Genomic DNA, 17,424 nt, shown 5'->3' on the forward strand with positions numbered 1-17,424 from the left:
AGCACCGCCTTGCGGGTGCAGACCGCTCATCTATTTTCTTTTTAAAGGTGAAGGGACTTTCATTTTCAATCACAAAAGAGGGAGGGGTGGAGTGAAGAGGGGTGTATAGTGTGGTGGTGTGGACATTTATTACATTATCTTCCAAAAATGCGGGGAAAAAAATGCAATAATAAAATAAAATCGGGGAGGAGGGGTGGGGGATTCTTGGGTGCGATGGTTGGACGGTATTTCAAACATAAAATAATAAAAATAAATATTTTTGTTTTTTAAGTTTCACAAAAAAATTGGGGGGGGGGGGGTTATAGTGTGAGGGGATGGTGGTCATTTGTGAGATGATCTTAAAAAAAACACAAAAAAACAACAATAAGGGGGATTCCGGGGGGGGGGGGGGGTTGTGGGGGGGATTCTTGGGTGCGATGGTTGGACGGTATTTCAAACATAAAATAATAAAAATAATAACCGCTTAAAAAAAATTGGGGGGTGGGTTCGGGGGTATAGTGTGAGGGTGTGGTGGTCATTTGTGAGATGATCTTAAAAAAAAAAAAATTAAGGGGGGGGAGGGGGGCAGGGCACGGGGAATGGTTTGGGTGGAGTCTATTGTGGTATGTCAGGTAAGAGTAGTTTTGTAAAAGTATCAATCAAATCTAATCATAAATAAAGAAGTTATGGCATTTTTTGCAAAATTTAATAATTTGACCTTGAGAGTCAAGGTCATTCAAAGGTCAAGGTAAAATTCAACTTGCCAGGTACAGTAACCTCATGATAGCATGAAAGTATTTGAAGTTTGAAAGCAATAGCCTTGATACTTTAGAAGTAAAGTGGATCAAAACACAAAATTTAACCATATATTCAAAGTTACTAAGTCAAAAAAGGGCCATAATTCCGTAAAAATGACAACAAGAGTTATGCAACTTGTCCTTTTACTGTACCATTATGATAGTATGCGAGTGTTCGAAGTACGAAAGCAATATTTATGATAGTTTAGGGGTAAAGTGGACCAAAACACAAAACTTAACAAAATTTTCAATTTTCTAAGTATAAAGGGCCCATAATTCCGTCCAAATGCCAGTCAGAGTTACATAACTTTGCCTGCACAGTCCCCTTATGATAGTTAGTAAGTGTTGCAAGTATGAAAGCAATAGCTTTGATACTTAAGGAATAAAATGGACCTAAACACAAAACTTAACCAAAATTTTCAATTTTCTAAGTATAAAAAGGGCACATAATTCTGTCAAAATGCACGCCAGAGTTATCTTACTTGGCCTGCCCAATCCCCTCATGATAGTAAGTAAGTGTACCAAGTTTGAATGCAATAGCATTGATACTTTCTGAGAAAAGTGGACCTAAACGCAAAACTTAACCGGACACCAACGCCGACGCCAAGGTGATGACAATAGCTCATAATTTTTTTTCAAAAAATAGATGAGCTAATAAGAGATAAATGGTGACGGACCCATGACAAACAAATAACTGGAGATAGTAGTAACAATCCATCATAAGTTGCAGTACGAACTAAATGATTATCATGAAAATAAAAACTGATTTAACAAGCAAATTCGTTGAATTGATATCCCCCGCCATTATACTTCTGGATACAAGTTACGGCTCTGGACACACAAAAAAAGCATTTTTTCAAATACAAAGGGTCATAACTCCGCTATTATTCAAGGATGTACAATGCCATTTGGCGTGCATCATCCTCTTATCCATATATATACTCATACCAAGTTTCAATGAAATCTGCCAAAGCACTTCCAAGATATGGTTCCGGACACAAAAGTGCCAGACGGACAGACGGAAAGACGGACAACGCCAAATTAATATCCCTCCGCTGTTGGCGGGGGATCACAAAAATTAAGCAAAATTAATTACATACGCAACAAGATGCGTTTGTGAAACCCATGTCCCCGTATATAACGTTTGACCTTGAAGGATGACCTTGACCCTTCACCACTCAAAATGTGCAGCTCCATGAGATACACATGCATGTCAAATATAAAATTGCTAGCTTCAATATTGCAGAAGTAACATAACATGAGCAATTTTGACCCATATATTTGACCTTGAAGGATGACCTTGACCTTTCACCACTCAAAATGTGCAGCTCTATGAGATACATATGCATGCCAAATATCAAGTTACTATCTTTAATAGTGCAAAAGTATTCATAAAATAAGCGATTTGGGCCACATATATTTAACCTCTGACCTTGAAGGATGACTTTGACCTTTCAACACTCAAAATTTGCAGCTCCATGAGATACACATGCATGCCAAATTTCAAGTTGCTATCTTCAATATTGCAAAAGTATTAATAAAATAAGCGATTTGGGCCACATATATTTGACCTCTGACCTTGAAGGATGACCGTGACCTTTCACCACTCAAAATGTGCAGCTCAATGAGATACACATGCTTGCCAAATATCAAGTTGCTATCTTCAATATTGCAAAAGTATTCATAAAATGAGCGATTTTGGCCACATATATTTGACCTCTGACCTTGAAGGATGACCTTGACCTTTCACCAATCAAAATGTGCAGCTTCATGAGATGCATTTGCATGCCAAATATCAAGTTGCTATCTTCAATATTGCAAAAGTTATTGCAAAATGTTAAAGTTGGCGTAAACAGATCAACCAACCAACCAACCAACAGACAGGACAAAAACAATATGTCCCCCACTACTATAGTGAGGGACATAAAAATAGACTGAACCTTCAAGCAAACCCCATATTTACATAGAACAATGTCTGAATCGACATAAATTTGGACAAAAAACATGCATTACCCTGGATATGAAGCACAGACCTTTTGATTGCAAACAACAGTCTTACTAAGACATTTCAGAAAATTACACGTTGCCAGCAAAGTACATTTTAAAATCAGATATGCAATGTCATGTCCTTACCAAATTGTAATAGAACTGTTTTCACTTCGAGTTTGCAAACAGCCTTAAAATATAAACTAAACACTAGAAAAGAATCTTTCAGGAGATAAAAGTGCACTTACAAAATCAAAGTCTTTCATTTTGAAAACCAATAGACAGAATTAAAACATAAAAATTATGCAATCTTCATTACACGGATCAACACCATTAAAACATTTTAAAATCATACACTTTGCATAAAATTCAAAGCTTGATATCTCAAACTTATCCACAATATTGAAAGATATTAAGAATCTTACAATCTGCATCATATTTAAAGCTCAATGTCTTATAAAACTGATTGACGAAACTGCAACATTTTACAAATTATTTAATCTACAAAAAATGTAAAACTTCACATTTCAAAATTCAACTGACAGCATTGACACATATTTAGAATCATACAAAGTTAAAGCTTTAAATGTCAACTTGAAATACACATCCAAGATATCATTTAAACTAATATACTGACAAAGTTTCAAGAAGATTTATAAGTTCATATAAGGAAAAATGCCCCGCCCACTGGTGGCCATGTTTTTCTTAGCAACTGGAACCAATTTCAAACTTGTCCAAATATCATTGGGACAAATCTTCTGACAAAGTGTCATGATGATCGTACAATAAATATGGCTTCTAGAGTTTTAACAGGGTTTTACTTTAGCCATATAAGGAAAAATGACACGCCCCCTTAGCGGCCATGTTTTTCCACCAACTAGAACCATTTTTGAACTCATCCAAGATATCATTAGGACAAATCATCTGACCAAGTTTCATAATAATCGGAAAATAAATGTGGCCTACAGAGTGTTAACAATGTTTTAGTAAAGCATGATACATAACCATATTAGGAAAAATGCCCCGCCCCCTGGTGGCCATGTTTTTTAAGCAAACAAAACTATTTTTGAACTAATCCAAGATATCATTAGGACAAATCTTCTGACCAAGTTTCATGAAGATAAGAAAATAAATGTGGCCTCTAGAGTGTTAACAAAGTTTTACTATAGCCATATAAGGTAAAATGCCCCACCCCCTGGCGGACATGTTTTTCAACCAACCAGCATCATTTTTTAACTTGTCCACGATATTTTTTGGGATGAATATTCTGACCAAGTTTCATGAAGATCGGAAAATAAATGTGGCCTCAAGAGTGTTAACAAGATTTTACAATAGCCATTTTTATAAGGAAAAATGCCCCGCCCCATGGCAGCCATGTTTTTCAAGCAAACATAATAATTTTCAAACCCATCCAAGATATTAATGAGACAAATATTCTGACCAAATTTCATGAAGATTGGACAATAAATGTGGCCTCTAGAGTGTTCACAACGTTTTACTATAGCCATATAAGGAAAAATGCCCCGCCCTTTGGCAGCCATGTTTTTCAAGCAAACGTAACCATTTTCAGCTCGTCTAAGATATCATTGAGACCAAACTTCTGACCAAATTTCATGAAGAATGGACAATAAATGTGGCCTCTAGAGTGTTAGCAATGTTTAACTAAAGACATATAAGAAAAACTCCCCCGCCCCTTGGCGGCCATGTTTTTTCACTGATCTGGACCATTTTCGAACTCGTCCAAAATATAAATAAAACCAATGTTTTGATTAAGTTTCATGATGATAAGGCAAACATTTTGACTTCTAAAGTGTTCACAAGGTTTCTCTATAGCCATATAAGGAAATTTTTTTACTGCCCCGCCCCTGGCGGCCATGTTTTTCAACGGACCGGAACCAATTTTTAACTCAACCAAAATATCATTTAGACAAACATTTTGACAAAGTTACATGAAGATTGGACTTGTACAGTGTTCACAAGTTTTTTTGTTTTTTTTTTTTACCTAGTGACCTAATTTTTGACCCAGCATGACCCAGTTTCGAACTCAGTCGAGGTATCAATGTGACAAATGTTCTGCAAAATTTCATGAAGATCAGACAATAAATGTGGAATCTAGAGTGTTCACAAGGCAAAATGTTGACGACATACAACGCACAAAAGGCAATCACAAAAGCTCACCATGAGCATGTTGCACTCAGGTGAGCTCAAAAGTTATGGCACAATTTTAAAGTTTTCAGACGGACGGACAAAAGCAATATATTTAACATTTAACCTTGAAGAATTACCTTGACCTTCACTTTTCACCACTCAATATGTGCAGCTTCACAAGATGCACATGCATGCCAACTGGAGCTTTGTCTGTTACCCCCACATACCGCATTGATTGATTGATTATTTTGTATGCTGTCTTCACAAAACAAGATAATACAATTTATGGCGATTTTTTAAGAATCATTATGCCATTATCATTTATAGCCATTTTGACCTTTGAACTCTTGAATTCTTTCACATGACAAGCCTTCCAATGACTTTGAACAAAATTGATGTACAGTCATTTTAAAATCTTACAATGAATGACATATTTATGGCCCAGACAAGATAATTTATTGCCATTTTTGACCTTTGAACTAAAACTACGAACTTGACCTTGGAGATATCGACATAATTCTTTCGCGCGACACACCGTCAAATGATGGTGAACAAAAGAGCCAACGATTTTAAAATCGCACAATAAACAACATAGTTATTGCCCAGACAAGCTCAATTATGGCCATTTTTTACCTTTAAACTCAAATTGTGCCCTTGTTCTTGGAAATATCGACGTAATTCTTTCGCCCGACACACTGTTCAATGATGGTGAACAAATGTGCCAAATGATTTTAAAATCTCACAATAAAAAACAAAGCTATGGCCCGGACAAGCATTTGACCTTTGAACTCCCAAGTGTGACCTTGACCTTTGAGATATTGACGTAATTTTTTTTTAACGCGACACACCGTTCCATGATGGTGAACAAATGTACCGAGTCATTTAAAAATGTAACAATAAATGACATAGCTATGGTCCGTACAAACTTACAGTTTAAAACATACTAAGTGACCCCATGACCTAGTTTTTGACCTGGCATGACCCATATTCAAACTGACCTAGACATTATCTACATACAACTACTGACCAAGTTTGGTGAAGATCGGATGAAATATCGGGACAGACCGACAAACGTGACTCCTATATAGCCCCCATTACCAATTGTAATAGGGGTATAAATATCAAGTTGCTATGTTCAATATTGAAAAAGTTATGGCCATATAAGTTTTCGGCCAGATGGACAGACTGACTGACTGACGGACAGTTCAACTGCTATATGCCACCCTACCAGGGGCATAAACATATTCCACAGTTCAACAATTCTTTTTCCATTTTTGTTTTTTCATAATAATGTTATGGACCCTTGCCCTTATCTGGGCCACTGTTCTTCCGGTAAGTATTTTTAGGGACCCCATTATTTTTGAGCCAGATGGCATTATTTTTTCTCTTAATTCATCTCTAAAAAAGTTCATGAAACATATGTTCTCTTCGCTGGCCCACTTTCGTTTCATTCCTTTTCTTGTCCCTGTCCCTAAAACAAGAATAGATATAAAAAATAAAATAGCAATGAGTATCATGTCAGTGTTTTTTTCAGTTTTGGGGGAAAGGGGTCGGGTCCCCTGAGAGGGGGATAATTCACGCATAAAAGGGGAAATTTCAATTCTAAGCAAGTAACATACAAAATCAAGTTGTAACACCATAATTCACCATACACAGAGCGAAAAACATTATTCCAACTTTTTTTGTCATCAACATGTTATGTTTATGTTCAAAGATCAACATTTTTTGGCTTTTCTGTGAATTATTTAAACGAGGTATTGATTAAAATTGAACTACACTTCCAAGAGGGGAAATTTTCAAATATTTTTTGGAAAAATATACACTCTAAGCAGCAAACTCATTTGGTCAGTGACTGTAAGCCGTTTATTTTGTTGACTTTTCTACTGAATTGATCCTTGCACACAAAGTATCAACATAACAAGTCAGTGTTCTGCCGTGGATGCGCCCTTGTGTTATTGTCGCAAAAAACAAATATTTGTCCCCACCCGTTTTCTGTATATGGGTCCGCGGGCGCACATGAATTAGAAATAAAAACTAATCGATTCAATTTGTAAGTCGGTAAAGTAATCGAGTGAATGTGTAACCAGAACAAACTATTTCATTGTACATAACTCATTTCGCAGCCAATGGTTAATTTATTTAATATTAACACTCTATTTCATTGGTAAGTTGAGATTATAACAACCAATCAGATATCAAGGAAATTTCCGAAACTATCAAAATGGCTTAAAGTGACAGGCCAGAGAAAAAAAAATCCATTTATTTTTTTTCCTCCGGCAAGTAAAATTAGAAAATGGGAAGACTCTGTTGGGTTGTTAACCCAACAGAGTCTTCCCAAGTCCCTACATTGTTTAGCAATTACGAAAAAGTCTGCCCTTAAACGTACATTACAAGAAAATTGGCTTCAAAAATGTCCTTGGTCACTGTTTGACAACAACAAAATGACATGCAGATTGTGCATAAAGCAAAAAAGAAAACGCCTTTACTATCGGTATTTCTAATTATCGAACAAGTACTTTGACATGCCATGCGGAGTCCAATGACCATAAATCTGTTCAAAGTTTTGTAAATATGTTGACAACTGTTTGACAGTGTTAAAAAGTTGTTTGAATGTTCCAGTTTTAATAACAATGTTACAACCTGACTGTTAGAAGTTTAAGCAAGTTTAATCAAGTTAAAGGTTATTAGTTTCCACACATTTAATTCTGCTACAAAAATATTTCTGTGTCCCCATATTTTTTCTTTTTGTCCCCACTTTTGTAATCCTAAAGGGTCCCCAACAGTAAAATTTCACGGCAGAACACCGCAAGTGATACAATGATTGAATATTGTAGAGCAAGGTTTTCCTGATAAAAATGCACAAAACCTGAACATGTTAGGAGGTAAAATGAACTGAAACTGTTTTAACACCAGTTTAAAACAATTTTTCACACATATAAGAACTGACAGTTCGCAGAACTATCATTTCTTGGAAGAACAAGTACTTAACATTAACTTCCATAGCAAACTGCCTACTTTGTACTTTACAAGGACTTTTACAAGCACATTGTTGTAACCCTGTAGATCACAGAGGAGGTCGTCTAGAGCATCACACTTGACTTGGACTACTCATTTACTTTAATACAGTCATGACATAAGACTCTGTCACATAATGATAGAAAATGCAGAGAAACCCGTCTTCAAATTTAGTTCATACCTTGAGGATTTGGCTGCCTCATTTCATCATGGGTCAGACTGGCTGGCCCTTCACTGGCAGCAGTTGACATGGACTCTGAAAGAACCAAAGTGAAACCTGTAGATTGCATATGATAAGCACAGTCAACACTGGCATGTTGTATCACGAGAGGCTCTGACTCCTGTACAGATTCTAGACTGTGGGTGTCTTCAACAGTTGCCTCAATGACTGTAAACATATAATGTCAACAGTGGGGTCTTGTATGTCTATTATTCATTGGTGGGTCTTGCTGAAATCTATAGAAAACATGCATGCCCCCCATATGGCCTGTCCGTTGTAGTGGCAGCCATTGTGTGAATACGTTTTTTGTCACTGTGACCTTGACCTTTGACCTAGTGACCTGAAATCAATAGGGGTCATCTGCAAGTCACGATCAATGTACATATGAAGTGTCATGATCCTAGGCAAAAGCGTTCTTGAGTTATAATCCGAAAATCATTTTACTATTTCGGGTCACCGTGACCTTGACCGTGTGACCTCAAAATCAATAGGGGTCATCTGCGAGTCATGATCAAACTACCTATGAAGTTTCATGATCCTAGGCGTATGCGTTCTTGAGTTATAATCCAGAAACCATTGTACAATTTCGGGTCACCTTGACCTTTGACCTCAAAATCAAAAGGGGTCATCTGCAAGTCATGATCAATGTACCTATGAAGTTTCATGATCCTAGGCCCAAGCGTTCTTGAGTTATCGTCTGACGACCACCTGGTGGACAGACGGACCGATTGACATGAGCAAAGCAATATCCCCCCTCTTCTTCGAAGGGGGGCATAAATATATATTGGCTTGGACAACAGAAAATTGTACTAGAATATATAGTCTACAGTTGGGTCATGTCTTTATCATCAATAGGTGGGCCTTTATTATATGATAATAGAAATACCATGGGTCAGACTGGCTGGCTCTTCACTTGGCTCCCTCCTATCATGGGTCAGACTGGCTGGCTCTTCACTTGGCTCCCTCCTATCATGGGTCAGACTGCCTGGCTCTTCACTGTCAGCAGTTGACATGGACTCTGAAAGAACCAAAGTGAAACCTGTAGATTGCATATGATCAGCACAGTTAACACTGGCCTGTTGTATCATGAGAGGCTCTGACTCCTGTATAGATTCTAGACTGTGGGTGTCTTTAACAGTTGCCTCAATGCCTGTAAACATATAATGTCAACAGTGGGGTCTTGTATGTCTATTATCCATTGGTGGGTCTTGCTGAAATCTATAGAAAACATGCATGCCCCCCATATGGGCTGTCCGTTGTAGTGGAAGCCATTGTGTGAATACGTTTTTTGTCACTGTGACCTTGACCTTTGACCTAGTGACCTGAAAATCAATAGGGGTTATCTGCGAGTCACGATCAATGTACTAATGAAGTGTCATGATCCTAGGCAAAAGCGTTCTTGAGTTATCATCCGAAAACCATTTAACTATTTCGGGTCACCGTGACCTTGACCTCAAAATCAATAGGGGTCATCTGCGAGTAATGATCAATCTACCCATGAAGTTTCATGATCCTAGCCGTATGCGTTCTTGAGTTATCATCCGGAAACCATTTTACTATTTCTGGTCACCGTGACCTTGACCTTTGACCTAGTGACCTCAAAATCTGTAGGGGTCATCTGCGAGTCATGATCAATCTACCCATGAAGTTTCATGATCCTAGGCGTATGCGTTCTTGAGTTATCATCCAGAAACCATTTTACTATTTCGGGTCACTGTGACCTTGACCTTTGACCTAGTGACCTCAAAATCAATAGGGGTCATCTGCAAGTCATGATCAATGTACCTATGAAGTTTCATGATCCTAGCCCCAAGCGTTCTTGAGTTATCATCCGGAAACCACCTGGTGGACGGACCGACCGACAGACCGACATGTGCAAAGCAAAATACCCCCTCTTCTTCGAAGGGTGGCATAAATATATATTTGCTTGGACAATGGAAAATTGTACTAGAATATATAGTCTACACTTGGGTCTTGTCTTTATCATCAATAGGTGAGCCTTTATTATATGATAACAGAAATAACAAAGGAAATGTTTTGTTTTCCAAAAGCACTTCTAAAAGTGTTTTTTTATGCTTTTCGGTTTAAGGTATGAGATGTACACAAAATAACAACACACATATCCCCCACTAAAATATGTTATAAGACCTGCTTACAATTTAAATCAGAAAATCTTCATACTTGCAAGTTAAGTTATTTATCCTTTAAATCATTAAAATAACTCAGAAACAGAAATGTCTAATTGAGCATATAAACTATTTCATAAGGTGTCCAAATCTTAAGGTATTCCTATACTTCTTTTTTTTTTTTAATGGGCTACCATAACAATGACTCTGTTATGGACCACTTTCATAATACAAATGAACAGTGGCCAATGATCTATTATGGGTATAAATAACTATTTTACCTTCTTGATGGCCATCTTCGTCTTCAATTGGAAGAGGTAAATCTGTAAAAAATGATTTTTTATTTTAGAAATAACTAGTTATAGAAAAAAATAACCAGAAGTCACTCTTGATATGACAGTAAATATTTTCAATACTTCAAGGTTGTTAAAAAGTATTTTGTTGCATTAGCATTTCTTTGAGAGGATAAACAATTTTCAAGGCACATAAAATAGGTTTGCCTATTTTTACCACGTAAATTTTAGACTTATTGAATTAACGTGGCCAAAACAAGGGCCCCGCCTTTCAAACAATGTTTTACATCGTTTGTCTGTTCTCAAGCGCTCTGTTTTGTTCTGAAGAATGATCATTCAGTCGAATTTACTGACAGCCATAGGAGAGAAAGTATCAAAAATTCTCCATCCCAATTCAGTAAAATGAATTATATTAATAAAATTCTTATAATCAAACCTTCTACTACTATGTCCTTCATCTGCCTTCCCTTCCACTCATTGACTTTACCATTTTCAACAGCATACAACATCAGGGCAACCTATAAAATTTCAAGAAGACCATAATATTCCAGTGTCAACAATACTTCCATCATAACAACGACAATATATTGCAATACGGTTTTTTGGCGTATTGTTGCAGCACTATGAGATACGCATGTAATCCAAATATCAAGTTGCTGTTTTCAATATTTCAAAAGTTATGATCAAACGTTTAAGTTTTGGTAAAAGTTTTGGACACACACACACCGTGACACGCACACACATACAAAGAAAGACAAGCCAAAAACAATATACCCCCGTTCATTCGATCCAGGGGGCATAAAAGGCCATTAATGCAAAGCATACTAGTCAAAGTCAACATCAGATATGGTCTTACTATGGCTGCCTGTTAAATTATTCTTTCTTTTAGCCCTCTTAGTTACAATATAGCATTTAGTTTTTCAAATATATGTGTATGGAAAATTTAAAGATTTTTATTAATGAAATATATACCTTTGAGAGTTCCATGGTACTGGAAGACAACTGATAATATTCCTTGTGTGTCTTCACATCATGTCCCAGATGCTTTGCAAGCAATTTTAGTTCACCATGAGTCATGTCAAGAATCTACAAAGCATGTTAATTCTTGATTATATTCACAAATATGCAGTCATCATTCCAGTTTGCTGCCAATTTAACAAATTTTTTTTGCATCTTCTACAGAAAAGATGTACACAAGAAAGCTTTTATCTGTATAGTTGTAGTCATTATGGTGCTCCAAATTCTTGTAATCACACCATGCATTTACAGAGTCAAAAATTTTGTAATGTTTAATTCTGAAAAAGCCAACACGTGGTTTGGTATTTACATGATCCGCCATTTTGCAAATAGCTACTTCCTGTATATATGCCAAAATTTATGTTAAATATAACAATTGGGTCTAACAATTTAAAATCAATTATTGGGTTCTCACAGATAACCATTTTCTGTCATACAAAAGCTGCCAAAATCAAAGGTCTCCATAAAAGTTTTTATTATAATTTATTCACAAATTGATGGCAAGCAAATTCAACATAATTACTTATTCCTGTATAAAAGCCGAAGTATACATGTATGTATGTATGCCATTAAACTGGAAGAGAATGTAGTATAATTGCTGAAAGTCTAAATAAATATTGTGCCATAATAAAGAAACCTTCAGGTCACAATATCTCATCTGTACAGGGATATGAAACAAAGACCATAATTCTTAAATGGCTTAAACAATCCAATATTTGCACAACTAGACTTTAGAAGTAATTGTGAACGATTGTACCAGTTTGTAAAATAAAAAATAAGTACTGAATTATAAATAGAAAGTTCAATATTGAACCTTGAATGTTTCAAGAAATGATTTTTTATTTGACAAGGATAACACATTTGCATACATTTAATATGGCCATATTCGAACCAAAGCAAATACATACATATAAAACAACATAACAATTTCTTGATTTAACAGCAAAGTTTAATATAAAATAACAAATCTATGTATCAAAGACTAAAGTAAACAAAAGGACTGCAATGGTCGCTCAAGGTATATTGACAGCAAGTAAGAAATGCTGAACCAATGATTGGCAAATCACCATGACAAAGTAACCTTGGAACTTTTGAAGAATGTCAAATATTTAGCTGCTGGGCTGTGTTGTATTTAAGGCGTAGGTTTCATAAGAAGGTATAACCATTTAACTCTATGCTTTACTTGTGACCAAAGAGGCAGGCAAACTTTGACTCCAGGGGCATAATTTGAACAATCTTGGTAGTGGACAACTCAGTAATTACAAACCAAATACCATTCTCTGGACCTTGTGGTTTCAGACACGATTATACATTTTATTACTATATACCTCAGGCTCCTATGAACCAGTGAGGATTTTTAAGTGGTTTTCACTATCAGTCTGTCTACCCATTTTTACCTGTTTCTAACTGTCCTAGTTAAGGTTTAAAACTATAATTTGTTCAGTTCAAAGTGCTTCAAATATGCTGCATAACCTAAGGTTTTAGGGTATAATTACCTGTGACACTGTAGCAATGTATTTTCTCAATAAGGTTGTTGTTATCCTTTCAGGCCTCTGCAGTCCCGGGCATTCTCGAACCAATTCATGCATAGCTCGACTGCCAGATAATGGAGTAAGAGCATTTAATCTGGAGAAAAGATAGGGATTGTCTCTTGGAACTGATACCAATGAACTACTTCTTGTCTCCACCAGGACATTTATAGCTGATTTTACATCTGGAGTTAATAATATACATGCTGTCACATTCTTCTTTGATTTTCCACGCACTTCAAGCATGTCCATTCTGAAAATATTTCATAAATAAAAAAACATTAGGCACAAAGTGACTTCCCAAACAGATACAAAAAAGTGACTTTTAACATGTTTTTCTATATTTAACCTTGTGACCTAGTTTTTGAGCTCATATGACCCAGCTTCAATCTCTGGCAAAATTTCATTGTGACAAATGTTCTGACCAAGTTTCATGAAGATTGGCCAATAAATGTGGCTAATATAGTGTCAACAAGTTTTCACTAAAGCCATATAAGGACAACTGCCCCCCCCCCCCTGGCGGCCATGTTTTTCAACAAACCATAACCATTTTCAAACTCACTCAAGCTATTGTTAGAACAAATGTTCAGATCAGTGGCCATGTTTTTCATTCAACTGGAACCATTTTCGAACTCGTCCAAGATATTATTGGGACACATGTTTTGACCAAGTTTCATGAAGATTGGACTAAAATGTGACTTCTAAAGTGTTAACAAGGTTTTACTATAGCCATATAAGGAAAACTGCCACGCCCCCTGGCGGCCATGTTTTTCAACCAACCGGAACCATTTTCTCACTCGTCCAAGATATTATTGGCACACATGTTCTTACAAAGTTTCATGAAGATTGGACTAAAAATTTGACTTCTAGAGTTTTAACAAGGTTTTACTATAGCCATATAAGGAAAACTGCCACGCCCCCTGGCGGCCATGTTTTTTAACCAACCGGAAACATTTTCGAACTCGTCCAAGATATTATTGGGACACATGTTCTGACAAAGTTTCATGAAGATTGGACAATAAATGTGACTTCTAGAGTGTTAACAAGGTTTTACTATAGCAAACTGCCACGCCCCCTGGCGGCCATGTTTTTCAATCAACCGGAACCATTTTCGAACTCGTCCGAGATATTATTGGGACACATGTTCTGAGTAAGTTTCGTGATGATTGGACAATAAATGTGGCCTCTAGAGTGCTAACAAGGTAAATGTTGACGACGCACGACGGACAAAAGGCGTTCACAATAGCTCACCATGAGCACGTTGTGCTCAGGTGAGCTAAAAACAACAAGAAATCTGTGTTTCAAATGCAAACAAAAACAAAAACAACATATCAGGGGTGTCAATTGGCTAAAATCTAAAATCCTTAAAATAGGCATTTCGTTTTGGGGCCAGAGCAAAAGAGGGTTAATAATTCATGTAAACTTTGTTTACAATTGTATATAACTTTGTAAACAATATGTTAAAGTAAAATAATTTGTGTTTAAGATGACATTTTGTGATAATTATCTTAAAATTCCAGTAAAAAATCCTCTGATTTATATCAATATCAAAATTGGTCCTTAAGGGCCAAAATCCTGATTTCAGGCGTAATCCTGAACTTCGACGCCTCTGCATATTTAAGGTCAAAAACACAATTTATGCAAAACTAAATATCTAGATACATATTTAAGTTCCTAGGATGCTTATTACAATGAAGACAAAACTTGCCTTTTTGCAAACTCTCTCTCAGTGTCAGACAATGAGGCACGAAACTCTTCAGTCCCCGTCCACTCTGGTCTGTTCTGGTATGCTTCCAGGAGCATGTCTTCAACTTCTGCAATTCTTCTTTTGTTGAAAATGTACAGTCTGCACATAGTCGCCTTTGCCAGTCTAGTCCAACTTCCAGGATTAGGACAAGCACGAAGAACTCTGACTTCATTCTCTATGATCTGTTTTATATAATCCCTGAACTTGACAAGATCATCGGTTTCTGGTATGCACGTTAATTTGTTCATATCACGAACAGTTTTTCTGTCTTGTCATTGGAGCATTTACTCGATATTTCCATTCTGCATCAAACAACACTTTGAACAGTCTTGTTTCCTCTGCCATTTCATTTGAATTGCGTCTTACAGAATAGCCATTTTTAATCATTATACAATGACCAAGCAGATGACCCATTTTGTTAGCAACGGGTGACACTGTTATGCGACAGACTCAAGGTGCTATTAACAACCAGGTCAAAGTTATCTTTACAAAGAAGCTTGTTCAAGCTGACCATTGGCAGATGCTCACTTGCTTTTATCACTAGACGAGCCAAGGTCCTAGCATTTTGGCTAATCCTATGCATATCATTTTTCTTCTGTATGTGTTTCCCTCCCAATGCACACACCTGCATTGAACTGAACAACTTAATAATAGTATCTTTTTTAACAACTTCCTTTATATCATCATCATGCATTGTGCGTAGCATTTCTGCAACAGCCTTTTCATTTTCAGTATGCAAACAACCGTAAAGTAGGCTTTTGGCCTTCCGTACAGCATTTTTTGTGTCCGTCATATTATCACCTTAGTATCATTTGGCCGCATTTTACACGAAAGGAGATGATGCCATAATAGTTTTTTCAAGTAAAATCCTTTACAGTATACACAAGGAACATAATCTTGGTGTGAATGATGTTTTTCCTGATCGATGTTTTCTCTTCGTGCTGTAATGAGGACACCTTCACCTGTACTAATAACATCTATATTGTGTTTGAAGTTACCTTCATTCACAAGTTCTGTGAAAAGATTTTCCCTCTGCTTTGATTTCTTTGGCAGAAGTCGGATTTGAAGAACCTTTGACGTTCCTTGTGGGTTAAGAGATGTCTAGATATTTTGGATTTAACCGCCTTCTTGCAGTAAACACAGAAGTTAATTTTGTCATATCTCTTTTGACAGCCATCCCGTGGTAATTTTTTGACTGCAGATAAACACCTACAAAAACAAAACACATTTATCAGATCTTTACAGTAACTATTGACCTTAACTGACTGTGCTAAACCCTGATAATCTGACCATCTCAATACTTCATGCCTAATGTGTTTAGGAGACTAAAATATGTAACAATCTACTACATAACTGATATGAGAGTACATGTCACTTTATTTTTTATACAGACACAAGGCTTCCTAATTCTTTTTAACATTAAAGTACATTTATACTGCTTTGGGTGGCAAAAGGGAATGGTTTTCAAGTCCTATAAAAAAAAAAATGTTCGTAACGCAAATACAAGAAAATGCACATTTATGACATTTTCAATTTTTTTTTAACTGATAGATAGAAATACAAGAGCACCACAAAACGTTGCCACGCTCGGCTGCGAAAGCTTGCCAGAATTTTTTTCTTTTTAGAGGTCACATATACCTTGACCTTTGACCTAGTGACCCAAAAATGGGTGTGGTGTGTCAAACTCGTCAAGGTGCAGCTACATATGAAGTTTCAATGTTATAGGTGGAAGCGCTTTTATTGTAGATGCAATGTTCAAAACCTTAACAAAATGTAAAGGTTTAGTGGACAACGACGGACACGACGAGCTGGCTATGGCATTACCTCGGGTTTTCTCCGAAAACAGCCGAGCTAAAAATATATTAGGCAAATGTTAAATTACTGATCTTTTTCAAGTTAACATAATTTACATGATATGGAGATAAACTGTTTCCAACAGCAAAAAAACCATCCATTATTGTGTACCATATTACATGTAGTTTTTCTACACTGAACCGTGAATACCGACATGATGTTGTAATTTGCATTTAAAAATGAAACCAAACTAATTTAGTGCTTCATTCTAAAACAATGATATTATATTTTCTTTACAATTTGAATCAACAAGGTATGCAAATAGAATAAAATACCAAATTTTATTTTATTTTGAACATTCTATATATTTTGGGAACCTTTTTTTCATTTATTACTTCATTGTATGTTACACATGTTTCACATGACCATGTTTATCTAATAACAATCATCAAACCAGTCGTCGAAATTCGCACTAGTCTGACAGCAAAAAACTAGTATTTTTTTTCTTTCGGGCTTGTAGGAATCCAATATTACAAGCCCGACGTGCTTGTACAATTTATAAACAGAAAACGAGTTCCTTTCATTTTCAATATTGTAAACAAAGTTTTGAGCTGCTCATCAACAGCCGCTTATGTTTGAACACATGGAACATGTGTGGGCAATAGCCGATAATTGTATTACTGCGCATAAGCGCAGTTTGGTGATTCCCGGATTACTAATATGTAAAATTATGATGCGTTGCGTTTGGGGCACAGAGAGTAATGGCCGAACAG

General features: G+C 36.3%; 1 protein-coding gene across 1 annotated transcript; it reads right to left on the reverse strand.

Moving 5' to 3' along the window:
- Positions 1-3,478: 3,478 nt before the first annotated feature.
- Positions 3,479-15,114, reverse strand: LOC127853084 (uncharacterized). The gene is made up of 8 exons (XM_052387279.1): positions 14,819-15,114; positions 13,078-13,363; positions 11,537-11,650; positions 11,001-11,082; positions 10,553-10,594; positions 9,032-9,163; positions 8,107-8,181; positions 3,479-6,381 (listed from the first exon to the last, which is right to left on the reverse strand). Exons 1-8 carry the CDS (start codon positions 15,103-15,105, stop codon positions 6,164-6,166), a joined length of 1,236 nt encoding a protein of 411 aa, XP_052243239.1. The 5' UTR covers positions 15,106-15,114; the 3' UTR covers positions 3,479-6,163.
- Between the last annotated feature and the right edge of the window lie 2,310 nt (positions 15,115-17,424).

Source organism: Dreissena polymorpha, chromosome 12, assembly GCF_020536995.1.
Source record: "Dreissena polymorpha isolate Duluth1 chromosome 12, UMN_Dpol_1.0, whole genome shotgun sequence".
Classification (NCBI taxonomy): domain Eukaryota; kingdom Metazoa; phylum Mollusca; class Bivalvia; order Myida; family Dreissenidae; genus Dreissena; species Dreissena polymorpha.